Source organism: Notolepis coatsorum (genome assembly GCF_963971535.1).
Source record: "Notolepis coatsorum genome assembly, chromosome: 5".
NCBI lineage: Eukaryota > Metazoa > Chordata > Actinopteri > Aulopiformes > Paralepididae > Notolepis > Notolepis coatsorum.
Genome location: NC_140169.1, coordinates 194,710,623 through 194,725,492, shown reverse-complemented (window position 1 = coordinate 194,725,492; position 14,870 = coordinate 194,710,623). Strand labels below are relative to the sequence as shown.

Sequence of the window (14,870 nt, the reverse complement as noted above, 5' to 3'; positions counted from 1 at the left end):
AAACACACACACACACACACATAAGCACATACACACAAACAACACAAACAAACACACACACATAAGCACATACACACAAACAACACACAAACACACACACACATAAGCACATATACACAAACACACACACACATAAGTACATACACTCAAACAACACATACACACAAACACATCCATGCAGGGTGCCAGGCGTTTGTGTAATTTCCTGTTCGGGGCAGTGTTTAGGGTTACGCTCGGTGTAGCAGGGAGAGTGTTAAGAAGGAGAAACCTTAGCCCCAAACAGGACTGGAAATTTGATTAGGACCCTTTCATCTTCTATAAATCTGCCATCTGGCAGCAGCACAATCAATAAAGACCGGACTTTATGTGACACCCTTTGGACAGATGGGGGGGTGAGGGGGGGAGCGACGCATACTCCCCCTATCCAGCTCCGTGTTTCACAGGCACACGCACGCACGCACACACACACACAAACACACACACACACACACACACACACACACACACACACACACACACACACACACACGCACACACACACACACACACACACACACACACACACACACATCCTGTTTTCATGTCTAGGTTGGTGTGTATTGGTGTGTATCCCGAAAAACAGGATGTGTGTGTGTGTGTGTGTGTGTGTGTGTGTGTGTGTGTGTGTGTGTGTGTGTGTGTGTGTGTGTGTGTGTGTGTGTGTGTGTGTGTGTGTGTGTGTGTGTGTGTGTGTGTGTGTCTGTGTGTGCGTGCGTGCGTGCGTGCGTGTGTGTGTGTGTGTGTGTAGTGTGGTATCCTAATGCATGTGTTTGGACACACACCGTGAGAGAGATGAGGAGCGTCTCGGGCTGCGCTGGTGTCTGCACTTTTTACATACAGTATATATAATTTTTTTTGCAATTCAAACTCAGAACCAACCGACCGACTGTCCACATGAAACAGCGGTAATATATGGAGGTTTAACGAGCCTGGTACAAACGAGACGAGGGGAGAGGCAGAGAGCCTAAGTAAAGCAAGCAACTACCAATAAAGGCTATGTTTCCAGACCCCAACTCCTCAGGACTCTGAGACATTCCAGTGACAGCTCGGAGCTCAGTTTGCAAAGCCCTGTGGTAAATTCCCCAGCCAGGAAGAAAATCCTATTTAATTTTACAAGATCTTTTGGCTTCTAAAATCCCCCGTGATATTTTGGTTCACTGGGCGCTCTCTCTCTCTCCCCCGTGCGAGACTGAGAGATTGCCTGGGCGAGGGACAGGGCAGAACGCCTACTGTAATTCAATGGAAAACTCTATATAAATAAACAACTGTGCAAAATGAAGAATGCGTGAAGTATGCATTATGTCCATGAAACTACAAACCATATGTGTATTATTCACATAGGGGAGGGGCTCGTCAAGATTCTCTCCGAGGTGACCCAAGATGATCCAAGATGAGGTTCTGTTTACTGCTAAGAATGTCAATACAGTACGTCTGTGGCATGGGTGGTCCTGACAAAACAAGACAAAATTCCATTTTTGTTTTATTTGACTTGACTTTTAAAATATATATATATTCAAAGAGCAGGTTTCCAAGGTAGCCCACATTGGTTATCAATAGGGATGTTCGATATTGGCTTTTTTACCGATATCCGATATACCGATATTGTCCAACTCTTAATTTTCCGATACCTGTATATGCTGGGTCCCCCCCCCCCATTACATATCTCTTGTCATGGAATTAACACAACATTATGCATACTTTTGACAATAAATAAAATAAGAATTTGTTCTTACTTGCTTGCCTGGGTAAATAAAGGTTAAATAAATTTAAAAAAAATAAACAATACCGATCATTTTCTATATTACATTTTAATGCCAATATCGGTAGGCTGATAATATCGGACATCAGTTATCATGACACTGATACTCACTAGTGATACTGTACACCCAAAATGTTTTAAAGCAACATCTTGTAAAGGGGGACTCTTCTTCTTCTTAACACTTTCACTGCCACTCACGAGATATCTCGGGTTTCCGATAGTTATGTTGAAAGCCACTCACGAGATTTCTCGGATTTTTTTTTCTTTTCTTTTTGCGATCTGAAATCATATTGCATCACGCAAGCCTACCCAAGTATAACCGAGCGCCGCCGGCGATCAGATGTGGAAAAAAGCGCCCCCTATCGTCTCCCAGATGACATAAGGGATTTTGGAATGGACTCAATGAAAATGGATGGGGAAAAAAATCCTGTACTCCACATTTTCCAGTCCACTGATGTAGCCGGGTTTATCACAGTTCATTCTGGAGCCTCTGAGACCCGCGGAATCATGTACTGCACTGTACACACGTTGGATCCATACACTTATCGATTTTTTCGAATGGTGATCAGGAATTGGAATATACCAGTTGGATACCATCTGATGTCAGGTAAGGAATCTATGTTATCAGTGTTAGGATAATCAGACTAATTTCGATGAAGATATAAGCTGTTTCAAGTCAAGTCAAGAGTTTTAATTGTCACGGCATACAGGTATACAATGAAATGCGGGTGGTCTTGCCCGCAACGATGTGCAATACAGTGGTACATATAATAGAATCAAAAGAAGAAAACAACATTGTGCAGTAACAGGTAACAGGTAACATGGAGTGACATCTCGGTATCTGTACATAGTTATTTACAGAGCATATGGGACATGCTAGTTAGCTTTGGTAGTGCAATACACTGTTCCTGTTATTCTAATTTAAAGTGTCCTTTCCTTTGGCCATAAGTGTGCGTGTGTGCGACATGAGTGTGTGCCCGCTCATGTTAAAGTGTTAAGTGGCTGCTCGTGTGTGAGCGTGCACAGTGTGCGTGTCGTGTGTGTGTTCATGTGTGCTTGTGTGTGGACAGTTCAATGTTCTGAGCACTCAATGTTCATTGTTTGTGAAATGGGCTCTTTCGGTTTCACTGTAAAAGTCCAAGAGGAAATGAACACAGCGATTATCCGTGCGCGGCTCGAATGTGCTTGCGTGCACGTATAATATTGATCATCTAGCGTTTATTTGAAAACTATTCATAAATAGGCCGACAAATATCAACGTTCTGGAATATTCCAGTAAAAGACGATTATCATAGAATGGCCCAGAATGAACTGTTTTTTTACCTCAAAACGGGTGCTTTTCAAAATGCTCTCAAGCGTAAATGAAGCGATAAAAACCAATCTGCCTTGACAGCACTGACTGGAAAAGGATTCTTTGATAAGCGACGGGCAGATTAGACACATAGCCATAATTTAAAACATAGATTAGGCGATATTAAGCGTAACATTGGCGCCGATGGTGGCATTGAAGCGCTACCTCTGGCGCCACCTCGTGGCATTCAAAGTGTTAACAGGGACCACGTTTCACAACTCTTCAGAGAGGCTCACACACATTGACCATATTCACATGACGGCCACGAAAGGAATCCCAACCTGAGAGTGACATGAGAGAGCTACATGGCCAGATCATGGTTCATCTCAAGGGTTTAACATTTCAAATCACGACGTACAAACAACTGCTGAGAAAATAAATGCCGTCGGCGCCCTATGGACATAACACCAGCCACTGAAGCATCATCTATAAGCTATTGCTATTTTCCTTCCATTTCAATGGTCCTTTCCATTCCCACCATCATCACCAGAATAACGATACTGAGTCATAAACCTAACATCCAGAAACATAAACCTGACATTAGAAGGAGCAGGTGAGCTAGACACGCTGCCATATAGACACTCTTTCTTTCCATTCTACAGGCTTCTCCATCTCCGTCGTAATACCTGAATGAGGATATTGAGAGTTATCCGAATTATGGAGTAGACTCGGGTTATAAGTTATCCACTCGGCCAGAGAGATGATGGATACATTTCAATCTTCTCCTCTCTGGTATCCCGCTCTACCTCCAAGGAGTAGTCTATACGCCAGAAGAGAATATCAATCTTATTACATATCCAGAGAGATCCATCATGAAAAGCATTGCCATGGGTATATACAGTAGAGACCATTGTTTCTGATTCCCAATACCATTAAATAGCAGTTCACCTAAAACATATTTCCCCCTTTACCCAGGGTTTGTCTGTCTGTCTGTCTGTCTGTCTGTCTGTCTGTCTGTCTGTCTGTCTGTCTGTCTGTCTGTCTGTCTGTCTGTCTGTCTGTCTGTCTGTCTGTCTGTCTGTCTGTCTGTCTGTCTGTCTGTCTGTCTGTCTGTCTGTCTGTCTGTCTGTCTGTCTGTCTGTCTGTCTGTCTGTCTGTCTGTCTGTCTGTCTGTCTGTCTGTCTATCTATCTATCTATCTATCTATCTATCTATCTATCTATCTATCTATCTATCTATCTATCTATCTATCTATCTATCTATCTATATCTATATCTATATCTATATCTATATCTATATATATATATATATATATATATATATATATATATATATATCCATCCAGATAGTTCTGGAGGTATGCCATGAAGAAGCAGAAGAAGAAGAAGAAGAAGAAGACGAAGAAGAAGAAGAAGAAGAAGAAGAAGAAGAAGAAGAAGAAGAAGAAGAAGAAGAAGAAGAAGAAGAAGAAGAAGAAGAAGAAGAAGAAGAAGAAGAAGAAGAAGAAGAAGAAGAAGAAGAAGAAGAAGAAGAAGAAGAAGAAGAAGAACAACAACAACAACAACAACAACAACAACAACAACAACAACAACAACAACAACAACAACAAGAGGAAGACGAAGCAGAAGAAGAAGAAGGAGAAGAAGAAGTGGAAGTGGAAGAGGAAGATGAAGCATTTATAACTTGTTTTATGAAAATTAAAAGCATTCAGCTTGACTATGTAGGCGTCATAATGATAGGTTTCACATGATAAAGATAAGAACTGGCATTACTGTCACATGTCTTAAGCACCACTTAAGAGGACTTTAACCCACAACCTCTGTAGCTAATGGAAGGTCGTAAACATGTTGAGCCAACTGAGAAACGGGATGGCATGTTTATTTGTGTTTTGACTTTAATATGTGAACAATTCACATAATTCCAAAGAGAAAAGAAGACTGGGGGAATGTTGAGGTGAATGGGCTGATTATTGACCTCCAACACTCCAACACAGCTGTGGACTATCATGCGATTATGGGCTGTAATGTAAGCACTGTGTCACTTTGATCTGAACACGTCTTGATGAAGGTCCTTGGGATAGAAACCTCAACCTCTTTGGTAAGATTGTATTTGATTTAATACAGCCTGCGTTGTAGAGAGTAATCACCTGGAACTTATGGTGTAACTTCCTTGTATGAATCTGTACATATCAAATACTTACCGCTTCCTACTGGTACTTACATGTAGATACAGTGGAAGAAAACAAGACAATTTACCCATAACTTATGGCATAACTTCCTCATATGAAATCAATATGTATATGGATGAAGTGCAATAAAAGCAAATGCTTTCTTTATCTGTATTTCTTTGATTGTTTGGTATTTTTTCCTCCACTGTGTCAGTAGGAATCAGTAAGTATTTGATATGTACGGATACAAGGACGTTACACTGTGAGTTCCAAGTAATTACACTCTACAACGCCGGCGTTACCACCTTTTTTAATAAATCAGTCCACAGTGGATCTTCAGGGGAATTGATTCCCTGCGCCACAAAAGAGACAAAGTGAGTGGTGTGCATGTTGTCTTCTACTCAGAATCCCTGTGAGGGTTATGCTCGGGGACTTGTTATAACAACACAGTGTGCTGATTGTTGTATTATTTGGATAAACTTGGACTAGTAGGACTAGTAGGGTTTCATTAGCTGGCATATTCAGAAAGAAACAAGCAGGGGTGTAAAAAGTACCCAGAATGTATACTTAAGTGAAAGTATGGGTACCGTCTCAAAATCGTACTCAAGTAAAAGTTAGAGTATCTGGCTAAAAACACATTTGAGTAAAAGTCAAAAAGTTTCTACTTTTAAATGTATTTAGGTACTAAAAAGTTAAATTAAAAACTTTTTTTCTGACTGTCTATTCTTCTGATAGCAGGCGTTTAATCAAAGATCCCTACTTTCTAGTCTTGCACAAGGACCAATCAGCATGGGTATGGGCGGGTTAATTTTCCATTGATGGGGATTTGATTGGCTGTTTTTAAATAAAGAGCGGCCACAGGATTAATAATGTTAACGTCAGTTTGGCCAGAGAAACAAATATACTAATTAAAATAGTTGGACCTGTGAGATTTGTACTTTGTAGGTCTGCATTTTAAATGTAAGGAGTAAAAAGTAGGGTTTTTTCTCTGAAATGTAATTGAGTAAAAGTACAAGTATACACACCTAATAATACTTGAGTAAAGTACAAATCCCCAAAAACAGTACTTAAGTATTGTAACGAAGTACAATTACTCAAGTACTTTTCACCCCTGGAAACAAGTAATTCACTTCATACAAGATTGGCATTTTCATCCTCTACTATAGATTATTGACCCCATGTTAATTTGGCCATAGTTTGGTAACATACCGGACCTATTTGCAAAGTTTGGTGAATTTTGGTGGACAAGAAAGCAATTGTCTAAATATGCCATTTTCTCCTTTGATTGCAATGTATTCGTGACATAAGAATTCAAAATTGTATAAAAGATTTGTTTCTTGAGATAGAATTACGATTCTTGGGCGGCTGGGTGGCGCAGCGGACTAAGCGCTTGTCACCAACGCAAGAGACACTGGTATCGAATCCAGCTGTCAGTGTTGCCTCCGGCTTGGCCGGCCGTCATACTGGCTCGAGTCAGCGGGAGGGAAGCCGGTGGGTGGGTCCCGGTCGTTGTAAAACAGTGACTCCTACAGTTCGGTCGGGGCGCCTGCACAGTGAGGGAAGGATCTGGAGGGAGGTAGTGTGACCTTCCACACGTTACACTCTCCCAGTGAAAGTCTGCGCTGCCAGGTGAAAAGAAGTGGTGGGCTGGGTACACATGTGTCGGAGGAAGCATGTGATAGTCTCCGACCTCCCAGACCGACGGTAGGGGGTAGAGTGCGCAACGCCCAGGAAGGGGATTGGGAATTGGCATAACAACTAACATTGGGAGGGGAGAGAAACTGAAAAAGAAGGGGGGAAAAGATAAAAAATAAAAAAAATATTATGATTCTTGAGATGGTGCATCTACTATAATTTCTCCACAGCATAATACATTTGTGTGGAGATTGTACATTGATAAAGTCATCTCCTTACACTATATGTATACAGTGACATTTACAGTCAGATGCTTTAATGTACAGCATTGTACTGTGGCTAACTTTTTGCTAAATGACAATACTTTATGCTGCAGTTTGTGACATTTGAACAACATTTGTAGGACTAATTAGATTTAAATAGTTCTGCGTATTTTGAAAATAACAGAGTGGTTGGCTTTATAATAAATTATAGGGACCAGTCTGTGAAAGTTTTCTCTCATTTGCGCGAACAACCTCACAAGATTACAGACTAGTAGCTTGTACCATTGATTTCTAATACATTTTCTAATACAGTTTTTCTCAATTGCTTTGGTGCATTTCTCTGATCAGAATTAAAGTTCTCATAACTGTTAGTTCAACCTCCACAACATTTTGTAATTTGTGCACATCATAGTAGCAGTTTCTCATTCCTCCGAACAAATTGCAAATGCTTTTGGACATGCATCAATTGCTTTCATACAATTCTCTGCTGTTTTATAACATTATCATTTTCTTAGGTCATGTCAGTCAAAATGAACTATACTTATGACTGCTGAATAGTCATTCCCTATAAAACTAATAGTCCTCATTTCATTGCTTGAGTCATTACATACAAATATGTTGAACTAGTTGTCAAAATCTGTCAAGCCAATTTTATACATTTCTTTATAATTTTTTCCCTGAATGGAGCTGGATGCCAGGGAATCGCTGCACACATTCATGTTGATGAGGCGGGTTTCAATCTGGCAAAAGGTAGAAGGCGTGGAAGGAATCGCATTGGACAGAGAGCAACCACTGATGTCCCAGGCCAACGAGGAGGGAATATTACAATGTGTGCAGCCATCTCAGAAAACGGCATCCTCACCCATATGCCCCGCATTGGTGCATACAACACACAACATCTGCTGACTTTTTTAGACTCTTTACAGGGACATAATCCCTGAGAATGAGAGGGGTCTAAATGGCGACCATCTGACCAAGTACGTTGTTGTATGGGATAATGTGCGTTATCTCCCTCCCTACTCCCCATTCCTGAATCCAATAGCCAAACAGACAGGAACGTCTGGATGTGAATGAATGATTTACAGTACTGTGTATGTTGTATGTTCCAATTCAGTTCCAATATGTGCAATATTGTTTACAGTTGTGCACAGCTCTACCCAACGGCCAAAGGGTGTTTCTTATGTTTGTTGTAAATTAGTTTGTATTTTTCTTTTGCACAATGCTGTGAACAAATTAAAATGGCAAAGAGCATATGCAGTAAAAATGTGAAACATACGTGTCTTGTACTCATTTACCTCACTAAATACAGCAATGTGTAACTGTAGATTTCAAATGGCCGTGCAAATAGTGTATAGTGCTGTCTTGAGCATTTTCAGAAAGTGTCACCAAGATCTGACTTTTTTTGCATTGGAAAACACTTACAGAGTGAACTGTCATAACGAAAACATGGCAAAGCCATTTGACTATCTTGTTCATAAACAATGGTGTCAGGACTTTTCATTTTGATGACAGTGACACTTTCATTGACATGAATACTTGCTTTTGAGGAATGAATTATCCATTTTGAGCAAGTGACACGCTTCTGCAGGTTATCACCTAGGTTTTGCAGTTTGTACTAATTGTTTTGAGAAATGCACTAACAGTTATGAAAACTTTAATTCTGATCAGAGAAATGCACCAAAGCAATTGAGAAAAACTGTAATTTACATTTTGGCCATATAGCTACAGTACTGTATAGCGCCACTTTTAGTTTTGCATGGAACTGGACCTGCATTTCCATGCATGGGAAGGCAGCCCGACCCATAAATGGTTACTAGAATACCAACATGCTGTCCAAGGACAGAAAGAGCTTTCTTTTCTCATCTAGAGGGCAGTTACATCTCAAACATGAGCCAAACAGGTCAGAATATTTATGTGTTGTCCAAGAACTGAGATAAGGAAAATACAATATCCAATAGTATTTGCAGTGGTGGTGATTGTGTGTGTGCGCATGTGGGAGCATAGTTACACATGAGCTCACATGTGTATGTGTCTGTGTGCATGTGTGTCTGAGCATGCACCTGTGCACACTTGATCATGTATGTGCATGCACACCTGCATATGTGTACGTACTGTACAGGAATGTGCATATGTGCCTCTGTGTGCACACGTGTGATGGATGACGTACCTGTATCTCTTGTTGTCCACGGGCACTATATCCATGGCTATGTAATACTGCTGATGAGGGTCCAGGCCAACTATCTTTACTCTCATTGCAGGGAACATCCGCCTGAGTGGAGAAAAACAGAGAGAGAGAGAGAGAGAGAGAGAGAGAGAGAGAGAGAGAGAGAGAGAGAGAGAGAGAGAGAGAGAGAGAGAGAGAGAGAGAGAGAGAGAGAGAGAGAGAGAGAGAGAGAGGAGAGAGAGAGACACACACGTCATACTAAAGGGGGATACAAGTCAAGTCAAGTCAAGTCAAGAGTTTTAATTGTCACGGCATACAAGTATACAATGAAATGCGGGTGGTCTTGCCCGCGACGATGTGCAATACAGTGGTACAACATATAATAGAATCCAATAAAAAAAAAACATTGTGCAATAAACAGGTAACAGGTAACATGGTGTGACATCTCGGTATCTGTACATAGTATTTACAGAGCATATAGGACATGCTAGGTAGCTTTAGTAGTGCAATACACTGTTCCTGTTGTTATACTAATTTAAAGTGGCCTTTCCTCTTGGCCATAAGTGTGCGTGTGTGCGACGTGAGTGTGTGCCCGCTCGTGTTAAAGTGGCTGCTAGTGTGTGAGCGTGCACAGCATGCGTGTCGTGTGTGTGCTCGTGTGTGCTTGTGTGTGGATAGTTCAGTGTTCTGTGGCACTCAATGTTCATTGTTCAAGGCTCTGATGGCCTGGGGGAAGAAGCTGAACCTAAGCCTCTCCGTCCTAGTAGCTGGGTTCGCAGGCGTCTGCCTGACCTCAGCAGCTGGAACAGGCTGTTATTGGGGTGGTGGGGGTCTTTCATTATTCTGCAGGCTCTGGATTTGCATCTCTTGTTGTATAGAACCTGCAGGGGAGGTAGCGCAATACCCGTGGTACGCTCGGCTGAGCGCACCACTCTCTGTAGGGCCTTCTTGTCCTGTGCCGTGCTGTTTCCATACCAGGCAGTGATGTTTCCGGTCAAGATGCTCTCTACAGCTCCTGAGTAGAAGGACTGGAGTATCTTCCCCGATACTCTGAACTTCCTTAACTGTCTCAGGTGGTAGAGGCGCTGCTTCGCTTTCTTTACTACTGTGTCTATGTGTGTTGACCATGTCAGGTCCTCTGAGATGTGGACCCCCAGGTACTTAAAGCTGCTCACCCTGTCCACGGTAGCCCCGTTAATCATCAGTGGTGTGTGTGTCTCCTGCTGTCCTCTCCTATAATCCACGATCAGCTCCTTGGTTTTACCAATGTTCAGGAGCAGGCTGTTGTCCTGGCACCAGCGTTCCAGTACCTCAACCTCCTCCCGGTAGGCCTTCTCGTTGTTGTCCGAGATCAGCCCCACCACCACCGTGTCGTCTGCGAACTTCACTATGGAGTTGGAGCTGAACTTGGCCACACAATCGTGTGTGTAGAGTGAGTACAGCAGGGGGCTTAGAACACAGCCCTGGGGGGACCCGATGCTCAGGGTGATGGTGTTGGAGGTCTGACCCCCCACCCTGACCGCCTGGGGTCTTTCACTCAGAAAGTCCAGTACCCAGGCGCTCAGGGCGGAGCTCAGACCCAGCTCGATCAGCTTGTCCACCAGTCTGGTGGGGACTATGGTGTTGAACGCTGAGCTGTAGTCAATGAACAACAGTCTCACATAGCCCCCCTTCTGACGGTCAAGGTGGGAGAGAGTGCTGTGCAGTACCTGGGAGACCGCGTCGTCAGTGGACCTGTTTGTCCTGTATGCAAATTGCATAGGGTCCATATCACTGGGGAGGGAGGCACAAATGTGGTCCTTGACCAGCCTCTCGAAACATTTCATGACCACAGAGGTGAGTGCCACCGGTCTGTAGTCATTTGGACATGTTGGGGAGGGTTTCTTCGGTACAGGGATGATGGTAGACATCTTGAAGCAGGCAGGGACCACTGACTCCGCCAGGGATTGATTAAATATGGCGGTGAACACCGGGGCAAGCTGGTTGGCACAGGACTTAAGTATGCGTCCTGTTATACCATCTGGGCCAGCAGCCTTCCTGGTGTTCACCTGCATAAATGCTCTTCTCACACTTGGCAATGAATGAAAGCAAATGGTGCGCCCCTTTACCACAAGCTACTGGAACTGTGTTCCAAGCTTGAACAAATGGATAGACCCACCACCAAAGAAGAAAAATACCAACAAGGAATAGAGACGAGTTTATTTACATGTTTATCCTTGTCCAGTTGATTGACTGAGCTTTTGAGAGAAGGATTAACATGAGACCAGAGGTAAATCTGAGTTTTTAAATTGTATTTACTGTATTTTGCATAAAAGCTTTCTTTGTGTTGTTAAAGGGTAATTCTGGTATTTCTAAACCCAAATATTTTTCCACATATATATAACACACATGGTGTCTCTCCTAAATCACTGTTGACAATTTGTTCAGGTTTAACTTACTAACGAGATGCTGAGCAACTGCTTTACTTCTCATTTACCCTAAATGTCACCAACTATGTACAGCAGTGGTGCCCAACCAGTCGATCGCGATCGACAGGTAGATCGCGGGCTGATTTCAAGTAGATCTTGATTAATAAAATGAGATTATATAAAATAAAATAAAAAATTGTGCTAAATCAACTCTTCCTCTCCTTGTTAACTACAACAAGCAATGCTGTTTGTTATTTAAGATGAGGTCGGACTCTGCACTGACAGATTTGTGTTCATTATGCTGCTTTTATAAAGCCTCAAATGACGGCTACAATATACAATTTTGGCTGGTAGCTCTCGGGCTATGTGGTAAATAAAAAAGTAGATCTTGGTTCAAAAAAGGTTGGCCACCCCTGATGTACAGTATGCAATGATGCAGAGTTTGTTGGATAAACTATAAACTCAATATATTTGAACTCAAGTCAATAATCACCGATATAGACCTATATAGTATATAAATAAATAAAATGTTAATTCTTGATTTGCTCAAAAACATCAGATTTGCATGCCACTGACATCATTGTGATATACTTTCTGTAATGTATATCCTATATTAATTTGAATAATCAGGTTAAAAGGCATAGTGTTGGACAGACACCAGCACAACTCTTGGTGGATGATGCAGTAAATCCACCATATAGCAGGAATGGGACACCATGGCATCACGGTTTGACCATTGTCTAGCCAGTCAGATCCCAGCATAACAACCACCCAGATACACAATTATATTTGATGAATATTCATTAACAACATCTGTGTTAATTGTTTATACTGAATACATATTGTTACTATACTATCGAGAATAAAAACAACCTGGTCGCTTCATCGTCAAGAGAGTTTGAGCTGTAATGGATGACTTTCTTCAGGATGTGTATAAGACTGACAGCCCTGCCCTACACTATGTTGTAACTCCAGGCAAATCGTGGAAAATGAGCTAAAAAAATTAAATAACTATAGACATTTGATAATTCCTTGTTTTTCCACTTCAAACGCTACTATTTTTTTTTTCTTTTTTCATTTAAATGTCATAAATCTTAGTCTTCATAATGAGAAAAGAGGGCTGTATTCTGACTTCCCCTCTATTATGAATTTATAGGGTTATTATTAGCAGGGGGATGAAATACACACAGCTCCATCCCTGCCCTCACTATAGCTTCCATGCATGCAGAGTTGTTGGTCTATTTACGAGAAGATCTAAATCCAATTCCAAAGAAGAGGAGGAGGGCAATGTTTGCACTATTTTGGCACTCAAAGTTGGTAAGACATTTTTTTAAATAGTTAACATACTGTATGTAGGCTACCGAGGTGATATAGACCTATAAGGCGGCATCAGGGGCGTACATTTGGTATGGCAAGGTATGGCACTCGCCATACCTTGGCAAATAAAAATGTAAAAAAAAAAAAAAAAATTATGTTGATTTAGAATTCGAATGTCAACATTATGAACGAAGCTTCAAACTATTCGGTACAGCCCTAGCATGTTTTGATATTGTCAATTATCTCACTTTTACTAGGTGACTTTTACTGTGACTAACTGAAATATGCCCAAAAAAAAGGAAAATGGACATAGGGACGTTTTTTAATCAAAGGGCAGCAGAGACAAGTGATACAGGGACACAGGTAAGGTCTGACTTAGTGATTATAATAGTGCAGTTAAGCATTCAGTAACCCATACTTTTTGTGAATGTGTTTTTGATACTACATTCTGTTGAACACACACCTCAAAACCGTACCTAAGGAAAATTGGCTCAATTGCAAGAAAAGTAATAGACAGTTATGATATTACATTCTGCATAATTCGTATGGAAAATATTGTGGTTCCCTGCTTTAGTCTGTTGACACATTTCTACTAAAAATGCTTGTGTAGTCCTGTGTCATACCTAAATGTCATATAACTGAATTGTATAGAAACAACTCACCAAAAGTGACTATTGCACAACTGATTTGACAAAAAAAATCCACCAAGGGGGGGAAACACCCCCTTCACCCCCCCCCCCCCCCCCCCCCACCCCCCCTTCCTCGCCATACCTTGCCTTTTACTGAAAGGACGCCACTGGGCGACATGGAGCCAAACTGAGAAGAAAAGAGGCCGAACTTCTCCTCAACAGGCTGCATCACAAAATAAGAAATAAGGGCTTTTCGTGGACATAATTGGCTAATAAATATCCTACCCCTCACAGCTGTAGCAATGCCTTGAAACTAAACCGATGACCAATTAAAAAAAAATATATGATCGACGTGAAATTAAATGAAAAATAATAAATAAATGTTCTTTTTTAATGGCTACCATAGTCCTAATAAGTAATAACCTATCAATTATATGGTCGGAGACTTTGGCTTTGCCATTTGAATGATGGTAATAGTATAGCTACATAAGCTGGCCTCCAAACGCCACACTAATAGGCTCAATAAAGTAATGGAATTGTATATAGACTATCGTGTTTGACATACTGTAGGCGACCGTAGGCTATTCATCCAACGCAGCAGCGTTCATCCACTAGGAAATATTTCACAATCTCCATTAATCAGGCCGAATGCTGAATCATCCATTTTGTCCTCGTAAAAAAAGATCTTGACCATAAAGCTCTAAATAGAGGGGAAATAACCTATACATGGTGCCCCCAAGGCGAGAGAGCGGGGACAGGTCCTTCCTGAGGACTGTGTGGGTCAATTTATATGCTCCGTTTGGCTTGTAATTGTTGCCCAGAAAAGTGAGAAAATCCAAAACATATTTGGAACAGATTAATTAGAACCAGTTGTCCTCCTCGCTGACTATTCGTTGACATCAGCCATGGAATACCCTCACATGAGTCACATCTGATGTAGGCCTATAGCCTGTGATTACAAAGTGGTTCGCTATATCATCCGGAGCACCGCCCATGCATGTGCAACACATTAGCACCCCTCAAAAACATAGCGTGCGGGGATCATTTGCGTGCGCGGCGTCTTATTTGGTGCAAAACACTGTGTGTGTGTGTGTGTGTGTGCGTGTGTGTGTGTGTGTGTGTGTGTGTGTGTGTGTGTGTGTGTGTGTGTGTGTGTGTGTGTGTGTGTGTGTGTGTGTGTGTGTGTGCGTGTGTGTGTG

At 41.7% G+C, this 14,870-nt stretch overlaps 1 protein-coding gene across 1 annotated transcript in view; it reads right to left on the bottom strand.

Annotated features, from left to right (window-relative positions):
• Positions 1-14,870, bottom strand: part of tbx15 (T-box transcription factor 15) — a gene marked incomplete at both ends in the record, with an annotated part of 42,532 nt that overhangs the window by 20,315 nt on the left and 7,347 nt on the right. Inside the window, 1 exon segment of the mRNA XM_084314406.1 lies at positions 9,303-9,422. Within this exon segment, the coding sequence (XP_084170532.1) occupies positions 9,303-9,422 (120 nt within the window).